Source organism: Chaetomium globosum, genomic scaffold (assembly GCF_000143365.1).
Source record: "Chaetomium globosum CBS 148.51 scaffold_2 genomic scaffold, whole genome shotgun sequence".
Classification (NCBI taxonomy): Eukaryota; Fungi; Ascomycota; class Sordariomycetes; order Sordariales; family Chaetomiaceae; genus Chaetomium; species Chaetomium globosum.
The window spans coordinates 581,653-591,029 of NT_165977.1; the positions used below are offsets into that span (position 1 = coordinate 581,653).

Here is a 9,377-nt window from a genome sequence, read left to right on the forward strand (position 1 = left end):
TTTTTTTTTTTTTTTTTCTTTTCTCTTCTTTTCTTCTTTCTTTCTTTTTTTTGCTTCTCTTCTCTTTTTCTCTTCCTTTGTTCTTCACATTCTCTTCACTTTATTTTTTTTTTTTTTTTTTCTTTCTTATATATGGTGTGGTGGTGGGGCGCAGACGTACGATCTGGGTTGGTTGCTTGATGGAGTAGCAGCGGAGGGCATAGCCGAGGACTTTCGACGGCGGTGCCGACGACGATGGTGGTAAAGAACCAGGCGCGGTACTTGATGATGGTGAGGTAGAAGATGGCGAAGAGGACAATGCCGTAGAGGGCGGTGGCGAGAACGGTGACCGGGAAGGATGGGTCGTATGGCCAGATGGAGGTGACTTCGTCTGCCATCTTGTAGCGGGGCTTTCTCGCACTGGGCGTGGTTTTTGTGCAAAAATAACCCGTACTGGGGCAAGAAGACGAAACCACAGGCTTGGGGAGATGAGGCAGACTGTTGGATAAGGGCTGATGGTGAGGTGGTGCAGTACAGCTCAAGGTTGCCCCAATAAGGCGGTTATATACAACATCTGTGGTCGTCATCTTGTATCATCGCTAAGTTCTTCACTAAGATTTGAGCCCGACGGCCGCGCGACATCTCTCGGATCAAAACCGAGGAGACGTAGGTACGAAATGTTTCTTGGTGTGGGTCGTGCCAGCCCCTGACTTTGTCTGTTCCTGGAGACGTATCCGAATCCGACGAATGCGATGGCGTCGTCAATTCTGAGCCCCGGCAAACACAACGGGCCACCGCGATAGGCCCTGCCATTTCCGAGTATTGCGTTTACTGCAGGCACATATCGCGACAAATTCCCCTTTAATAGCCCGGGGTATGCATCCGGCTCACATAGCATAAACCCTCCGTGATGCGGTGTTGCACGACATTGGGGATCGTCAAAATAACCACCGAGAGGCGCCTCTTTGGGACAGGAACAGTCTTCAGAGGTCTGCGATAGGTAATCATGTCCAACCAGCACCGGAAAAATGACTTTGTCCATGAGTGGGGGCGAGAGCATGAGGTCCAGTACTCCCTTCGTGCCACCTCTCGGGTTTGGGCATTCGGTGTGCCCGAGATCAAATCATGCGCTGTTGAGGCATCGACAGCTTTTACGGTTGGTCCGGTTGGTTTAGGTTCCCACAAGAGCGACTAAGGGGTTGACTGGCGACTCTTTTTCTCTATCCCTTACACGCTCCAAACTCCAAGCTCCCAACCTTAACCAAAGCGAATCCCGGTATTCGGGTCCCACGCCCCTCTCGTAGGCGGCTTCGTTGCTCCCTGTCTTCCCGCCTGGAGATTGTTACTCCCGCCGGTGGCAGGCGGCCCGCTGAATCGTATCCCCATCTCAGGGGTCCATGCACCCTGCATACTAGCAACGGGAGCGACGGGTGGTATTGGCCCGGGGTTGCTGCGGCTGTACGTTGTCGGCCCAACTCTGGATCTGCGCCTCAACCGGTGGCGGGGCATGGATGGTCTGCCGATTGGATTGAGGCTGGGGTTGGGTGTAGTAGGACGCTGGGTTTGGGGCTTGGTAAGACTGTGCAGGCGGTGACGTGGGGTTGAGCGAGAGTGACGATAACGGTGGCATGGAAATTTCACTGTACCAGGTTAGTATTGGGTCAAAAGTGGGGTGCGTGGTTGGCTTACTCTTCGAGGGCGCGCGCCTCCTTCCTCCTCTCGTTGACCCATTGGCGCGCCTGGTTCCGGAACCCCTCGACGATCCTGCTGAGGTCGTTGTAGAACTTCCTCCCCACCTCCACATTGCTGACAATCTCCTTGTATTTATAGTACGCGTTGTCGAGCCGCTGCAGTGCTTTCTCTCTCTCGTGACTCCCCTTCTCGCCAATGCTCCGCTTCTGCGCCTCGAAATCTCGGTTCGCCCGTTGGAGATCCTCGATGGTCTTCTCTTGATCCGCCAGTTCCTTCTCCACGACTTCGAGCTCAGGTTCGTACAGGCTGTCAAGACGCCTGTCGAAGAAGTCTTCAAAATGCGCTGGAACAATCGGAGTGTTGGGATATAACCGTTCCAGACGCGCCGCTTCTCCGAGAATAATCCGTTTTGATCTCATCGGCACGGCTTCTGGCCCGAAGAGACTCGATGCGTTTTCTCCTCCTGGATTCGAGACGCAGGACGTCGTTGTAAGCACCTCTCAACCTTCCTATGGCTGGTTTCAGGAGCTCAGGGATCTCGGTCTTCCTACTGTTCGGGATGTAGTCCATCAAGCCTCGGTCAGGGCCGGCGAGGATGGCCAGTGTGTCCTTGACCGCTGCGAATTTCTCACGGACCACCGCATCGCTAGAGGTACTCGAGGCAAAGTAACCCTCGATCTCGGCCGCTTGGTTCCACAGCCTGGAACCACCGTCGCGGCTCGGTTCGACCCGAGACTCTGGCCGCGCCCAGCGCTGCGTGCCATGTTTCAGCCGCATACTGTTGTCCTCCTCCTCCTCGGCTGCCAGCAGCGATCGACCCTCGTCAAACACCGCCTTGTCGCTCGCGCAAAGCTTCTCAATATCAGTGAGGCCGCGTTGAAGTCGATCGATGGCATCGGCCTGCCGAATTTCGTCGGCGTGTTGCGTAAGGGTGCCAGGCAGCCCCAACGGCTTCTCGAGTGCTTGCAGTGAGCCGGGAAGGTTTAAGCTGGAGAGGATCTCGTGCAGCTTGTCGGTCATGGTCTCGAGTTCCACGACAATCTTGTTGTTGACGAGACGATCCCTCCGTTCCTCGTAAATGGAAACGGCCAGATGGACAGAAAACGGAACCAGCTTGGTGAACAGGGCAGGCCCAAACTCGGCGTGGTCCCCCATGTACTCGTGCGGGTTTGCAACCTGCGGCGGGACACGAGCCACGGCCATGTTCGCGCGTTCAAGGATTTTCAGTTCAGACTTCGGTGGAACGATCTCTGCCAGTAGTCAGTATGGCGGACATAGAGGTTTGTGCAATAAGACTCACGGAGGTAAAGAATGTCGTTGTCTTTGTCGGCCCGCTTAAGGTCATCCTCCACTCGTCTTTTCAGCCCCTGAAGATCGTCCACCACGGCCTTGTTGATGTACCCTCCCCCTGCATTTCCTTCAACCCCTTCGTTGACGCAAGCGACGGGCATCAGTCAGCCTCGCAACCTCCTCGCCATTACCTCTTCTTCTCTAGGCAATCACACGCAGCGCGATACTGGGCGGCAGCGGCGAAGTGGTGGTGCTTGGCACTCATGTGGTGGATCCAAGCAGAACTGATGGCCTCGCTGCGCATCGCCGCCTCCCCGGCTAGGTTGTAAAGATCCGACACTCGCGCGGCTAGCTTGGCGATCGAGGCGTCTTTGTACCCATCCATCACGGCTTTCTGCCAAAAACACTCTTGACTCTGAGCCAGGAACAACTCCGTCAGGGACTCCAGCGTCGCGTCGTCCATATCATCGGGCGGGTTGGGCATGCGCAGCTCGGGGAGCACTTCGGTCCTGATATGCTTTAGCACCCCGGCGGCTTGGGAGAAGTAGCTCGCTGCTGTCTTTAGACCCTCGGTGCTGCCCCGGTTGGATGACATGGCAAGCTGCGAGTATAATGCGGCCAGGTTGTAGAGGACGTTCATGAGTTCGTATGTGAGGTTGTTCTGGACTAGGGGATGTTCGGTGTGGTAGCCCAGCGCGGGATACCATGTGAAGTCGACGCCGATCTATTATGCAATCCCCAGTTCCGTTGTCAGTCTACCGTTCCCGAAAAGCCAGAACACAGGAGTCCTTACATCGACGGGGAATTTCCCATTCATCCCCACGAGCTGCCCGGCGTATGTCTGCAACTTCTTAATCCCGCTGGGGTGGGCGTCACGCGAGTTGACGGCGTCGCGGCGCAAGAAGTCGATCACCTCGAGGTCCTGGCGAAACATGTCCGGGTGCTGGTCGTACTTCTTCGAGATGTACTGGCGGATCGACGAGGCGAGCGAGAGCTGGGTCGACTTCCGAAAAGGAAGCGACAAGATATTGGAGCTGTGGCCATCGAAGTCAGCTTGGGGGGAGATGGTGGAATGGAGAGAGCCGAGGTCGCGGCGGGGTGCCGGGGTACACTCACGTCGTCATTTTGACTGCGGTTGCGCACCGCAGTGCTTATCTGGGAATAGCCTCGTGTCCGGGGAGCTTGCAGGGCCGCCTGGGTGTCAAAACTCAGAGGTAGCATGGGCTGATGTCATCAGGCACCGCCGGGCCCTTCAGGGAGTGTGTTCTGATGGGACGATTGTTTGGCGGGGTGTTTCAGATGCAGCGCCCAGGCAGCGCTGGCCAAACCCATGCAGCGGGTTTCTTGATGCCTTGTATTCAAGGCATTGAAAAATGATGTCCAATTGAGCCAATCTCTCCATTTCGTCTCAGTCCAGCTCAAAACCACCCATCATCTCACTCAACTCCTCAAGGCACAACGCAGCTCCTATGGAACTCAGGGTTGAGGACCCAAGTTCTCTCAACGTATGTCTAACATGAGACCGCTTGGCCGCAGGAGACCACTCTAACCGTTGGGCCTTTTCTTGTTCACAAACGGAAACCTATTAATTAGGGCTGGGCACCCAGGCGAAACGGATTCGGAGCTGGCCAAAAAGAAAGAAGGAATTGAAAGCTTGAAATTCAACAACACCACCGCATCACGACATATGCACCAGGCCCATTGGGTGCCCCGGCCGCATCGGTACCCGGTTTCTCCAATCATCACGAGGGACCATCCAGCACCTGGCTTTTCAGCCCAGAAGCCCCCGACGACGCCGACTTCTTTCCTATTGTTAGATGGATTCCTTGTTTGATGATTCAACCAGCTCCCAACCTGCCGTGCAACCTCCATCCGTCATGCAGCGTCCTTGAGGCGTTCTGTCACTCGCTCCAGCGCGGCTGATGCAGTGATCCTGACTTCCTTGTCTCGGCCGGCCACCTTTCGGCTACCTTCAAATTAACCCGACACCATGCCCGGACAACACAGCCATACAGACGCAGTGTCCGCTTCATCATCTACTTGGATGTACATACTTCGGATCTCCCCCAAGATGCAGACCATAAAATGCGCGCAAAAGCGGCGCCCGTTGCTAGGGTCTTGCGGCAAATCAGCGAGAACTGTCCACCGCTCGCCTTCGATATCACCGGATTTCCAGGGATGAGGATCGGGAATGCTCTCGGATTTCAATGCTTCTTTCGGTCCCGACTTCCGAATTACCCTGGTGTTACCACTTGTTTCAACTGTCGCAAACTTTCGACCGTCAACGGCGGACAGTCGAAGATGCCCGATCACGCCGCGACATCGCAGCTGATTTCAAAACTCCCGCTTTCAAGTCCCACCTTAGGTCGGCACGCTGGCGAGATCTCGGGTTTTTTTTTGGACACTGCGGCGCTCCTCGTTGTGCTGCGTATACACTAGGCAGCACAGTACAAGGCTGGGTTTTGTACAAGCTGTCCCGACTTCGTACCAGGCCTACCGCCGTGGCGTCTTGCAAGCTGTACCTCAGCTTGCAGCTACCGAACCCTGCCCTCTGCCTTCCGTCCACTGGTCCCTCTTTTGCGGCAAAGTCAACCGCGGCCGGCACGGTGGCATGCGGCCCGCAATGGTTCTGGTCGGCCGGATCAGCTCTCCGACTCATTTTGAAGACCCGAGACCGTGGCGGTCATCCATACTGTCAATCACGCGCATAAAGGTTCCGTTGCGGTGTCAGACGATCGCCGTAGCATCATAATTGTACTTTCCACAGCATCCGTCGTATAGAGGTATATCACCAAGCATGGACGACCCTGCTGTGCAAATCCCGATCCCGGGCCTGTCTGCCCAAGACCTGAAAATGAGCTCGGCATCAAGCCTCATTGTGTCAGGTTTACCTTGTCAGCTCTCTGAGACAACATTACCGCAGGTCCTGTGCATCGTTACACAACAGCCCTGGCGCAACCACCACACAGCTACTTTTCTCACCGCGACTCGGGACAAGGTCCGCTGGCGATTCACTTAGCCGGCTGCTATCACCCTCTTGGTATGTCACCGGACCGGGGAATACCTGTTCCTGATTTGAGTGGAAGGGATGTTTTTCTCGCCCCTTTGGCCCAGTTCATCCAACGGGACTAGCCAGTATTGATAGATTTCGGACCTTTCTTATCCCAACGCCGCGGTTGCAAGGGCCGCAGCTTCGGCAATGCAACCACGCATAGTAGCAGTTAATCACGCAACCTGCTTGACTTCTTGAGGTTCTGCTGGATACGACATGTCATTCTATTTCCTTGTCAGGCGGCCACAGGCCGGACATCCCCATGTCAATGTCCACAAATTATCCCTGTCGGGTGTCGTTTATGTTGTGAGACTTGGCTTGTGCGGGAACGGGATAATTTAGCACATTTCAACACATTTTACCGCTCCGCTCTTCTCGCCGACGAGTTCGACGGGGCTGCACACAGAATTTCAGCACCAAACTCCTTGTGAGGGGGGGGTTGTGGCGCAAGATCTGAGACCTGGTGCCCAAATAACCTTACCGGTAATTTACTAAATAAGCCACCACTAGCCGAAACGGGAACATGTGAAGCCGGATTATCAAGTTGACATCATGGGGGCCGTACCACCACTCAGGATGGCAAAAGAATCCGGGTCGAAGCGGTCTTGCACCGTGGGGAACGGGAAGTCACCCCGGGGAGACCCAGTCGATAGTACCTTGCAGGCCCGAGGTGTGGGAGCCCGGCATTGTGGACACATGGTTAGTGCCAGGAGACCTTCCCCTCCATTCCCGGTTGCTGACTCTTCGGGCGCGCTACACAACATTTCTTTTCTGGCACACTATAGGCTGAATCACCATCAGCATCCCGGGCACTTTGGCAAGTAAATTCTCGCACCGACTGTGACAGGTTTAGAACTGGCCAGCACAACTATCCTCCTTTCAGCACCCGGGATCCCACCTACCAGGATACCACTCCACTATGCTTCCGTCTTATCCAGCTTAACGATGGAGCCCCTCCTTTACGGACTCTCTCCACGTCGAGTTCCCAATAGGCGAAGCCGCCTCGCCAGGTGGTTACTGGTCCGAAGAGGGTTGGGTTGGTGCCGAGAGCCAGAGCATGTACAACAGTGTCCCCGGGTCACAAACTTGCTTATTCGGGCACTGGGTTCCCCGCCACGAACCAGGGTCCAGTTGCGCATCTCGGAAAGATCAGGCTAGTGAGACACTTATGACCCAGGCCAGGGCACATCCCACTAAGATGGGATGCCTCGCTGTTATTTATTTATGGGGCCATAGGGGAGCGTGGATCTTATTAGTACCTTCGCGGTCTCGGTCAGAAGCTTCCCCTCTCCGCCGACCCATTTGCTCGTCATTCTCAGGCCATTTCCCCACCGGTGAATTTCTTGACCGCCACAATGCAGGGCCTTACGCTGGTTCTCCTCTACCTGGCTATCCCGAGTCTTCTCTACTCGGCCATCAGGCAGATCGTATCGTGGAGGAAAAGTGTCGGATCCAAGGCCAAGTTCCCGGGGCCACAACTGTTTCCTATCGTGGGCCGTGTCCATGATCTACCCCGGTTTTCACTTTGGTTAAAATTCAAGGAATGGGCCGACGAACATGGGCCCATCTACTACACCAAGATGCTAGACCAGCCATTCCTCATCGTCTCAGATGAGAAGATCGCCGAGGAACTGCTGGTAAAGCGAGGCCATATCTACTCGGGCCGGCCGCAGATCCGCTCCCTCATCCGCCACAAGGAGGGCCCCGCCTACTCGGCGCTGATGGACCGCCATGGTAAGTTCCGCCCCCCAACTCTAATCCAACCTCCCTCTCACCCAACCTACTCACACCCACACCCCCAACACCGCAGACATCTGGAAAGCGCAGCGCAAATGGGCTCACGCCGCCATGGCGGAGGCGTACAAGCATCACTTCTACGGGCACGTCGAGCGCGAGATGAAGCGGTACCTGGGCCTGCTGCTGCTAGACCCGGCGCGCTTCCTCGACTACACGCGCGAGTACTGCGGGCGCGTCATGTCGCGCCTGGCCTGGGACGACGCCACCCAGGGCCGCACCAACGGCGACAGCGCCGACCAGACCCTGCACTGCATGAGCGTGTCGGGGCCGATCACCAACACCCTCACCCCGCTGTGGTACCTGCCCGCGGTGGTTAACCCGTGGTATAACTATGAGGTGCAGCGGGAGAGGACGCAGCGGGCGTGGTGGTTGAATAATTTCCGGTTGGCGAAGGATCGGATGAGGAGGGGGGAGCTGCCCGGTGATACGTGGGCGTATCGGTATTTTGAGCAGGTGAGGAAGGAGGGGAATGGGGAGTTGGAGCAGGAGGAGGAGCAGGAGGTGTTTGCCAGCTGCATGATTGGGTTTTTGAATCTGGTTGGGGTGGTGACTATCAGCGGGCCGCTCAAGTTCTTCCTCATGGCCATGGCGCTGCACCCGGAGTGGCAGAAGAAGGCTCAGGAAGAGATCGACCGCGTATGCGGCGACCGCATGCCGACCATGCAGGACTTCGCCGACCTGCCCACCGTCAGGGCATGCATGAAGGAGACAGTGCGGTGGAGGTCAGGGGTGCCACTGGGTGAGTAACGCCATCTCTTCCCCGTCCCCTTTCGGGCCCGTTGTTGCACAAGAAGCTGACGCCGGCCCAACAGGCGTTCCGCATCAAGCAGAACAAGACGACGAATACCGGGGTGTCAAAATCAAGAAGGGCACGATCGTCCTCGCCTGCGAATGGTATTGTTCTCACCCCCCACTCAGCCACTCCCTCGGGTTGCACACGACCAACCAACCCAACCCCCAACCCATCAACCCCCCAAAACTAACCACCACCACCAGGTCTCTCAACCGCGTGCCCAGCAAGTACCCCGACGGCGAGCACTTCCGCCCCGAGCGGTGGCTGGACCCCTCCTGGCCGACCTTCCAAGCGCCGCTCTCGCGGTACCCCAACTTCCGCGAGGGTCACGGCATGCACAGCTTCGGCTGGGGTCGGCGCACCTGCCTGGGGCAGAACATTGTCGACGACGAGACCTTTGTGTTCGCGGCCGCGGTGCTGTGGGCGTTCGAGCTCGGTCCGAAAGTTTGTCCGCGTACCGGGGAACGGGTGCCCATTGATACGCAGGCGACGAATAGTCATGTCATTTTGGAGCCCAGTCCGTATCAGATTAGTATTAGGGTGAGGGGGGAGGGGAAGGGGGGGTTGGTGTTGGAGGGGTATCGGGAGGTGATGGCGGAGTTGAGGGTATGATTGAGGGGGGAGGTGCTGGTTGGGAGGTTGGAGAGGGCCGTGGGCCGTGGATAGTGTGCTTGGCTGGGGTGCGGATTCGATACTGCTGACTGCGGGACAGGGAGGGAGGTTGGTAGCGCGATATCACGGCGGGTGGCACTAGAAGTGATCTTCAATTGCTTT

General features: G+C 56.6%; 4 protein-coding genes across 4 annotated transcripts; 1 reads left to right on the top strand and 3 right to left on the bottom strand.

Annotated features, from left to right (window-relative positions):
• Positions 1–84: 84 nt before the first annotated feature.
• CHGG_02309 (uncharacterized protein) lies at positions 85–377 on the bottom strand (the record flags this gene model as incomplete). The annotated part of the gene is made up of 2 exons (XM_001228824.1): positions 85–98; positions 161–377. 2 exons carry the CDS (start codon positions 375–377, stop codon positions 85–87), a joined length of 231 nt encoding a protein of 76 aa, XP_001228825.1.
• Positions 378–1,236: 859 nt separating this feature from the next.
• CHGG_02310 (uncharacterized protein) lies at positions 1,237–4,085 on the bottom strand (the record flags this gene model as incomplete). Its single annotated transcript, XM_001228825.1, has 7 exons — positions 1,237–1,513; positions 1,669–1,954; positions 2,022–2,921; positions 2,972–3,097; positions 3,175–3,685; positions 3,755–3,995; positions 4,078–4,085. 7 exons carry the CDS (start codon positions 4,083–4,085, stop codon positions 1,237–1,239), a joined length of 2,349 nt encoding a protein of 782 aa, XP_001228826.1.
• A 1,237-nt stretch (positions 4,086–5,322) lies between these two features.
• On the bottom strand, positions 5,323–5,620 carry CHGG_02311 (uncharacterized protein; the record flags this gene model as incomplete). Its single annotated transcript, XM_001228826.1, has 2 exons — positions 5,323–5,385; positions 5,450–5,620. The coding sequence occupies 2 exons, from the start codon at positions 5,618–5,620 to the stop codon at positions 5,323–5,325; spliced, it is 234 nt and encodes a 77-aa protein (XP_001228827.1).
• Positions 5,621–7,368: 1,748 nt separating this feature from the next.
• On the top strand, positions 7,369–9,215 carry CHGG_02312 (uncharacterized protein; the record flags this gene model as incomplete). The annotated part of the gene is made up of 4 exons (XM_001228827.1): positions 7,369–7,747; positions 7,824–8,549; positions 8,623–8,704; positions 8,807–9,215. 4 exons carry the CDS (start codon positions 7,369–7,371, stop codon positions 9,213–9,215), a joined length of 1,596 nt encoding a protein of 531 aa, XP_001228828.1.
• Positions 9,216–9,377: the final 162 nt, after the last annotated feature.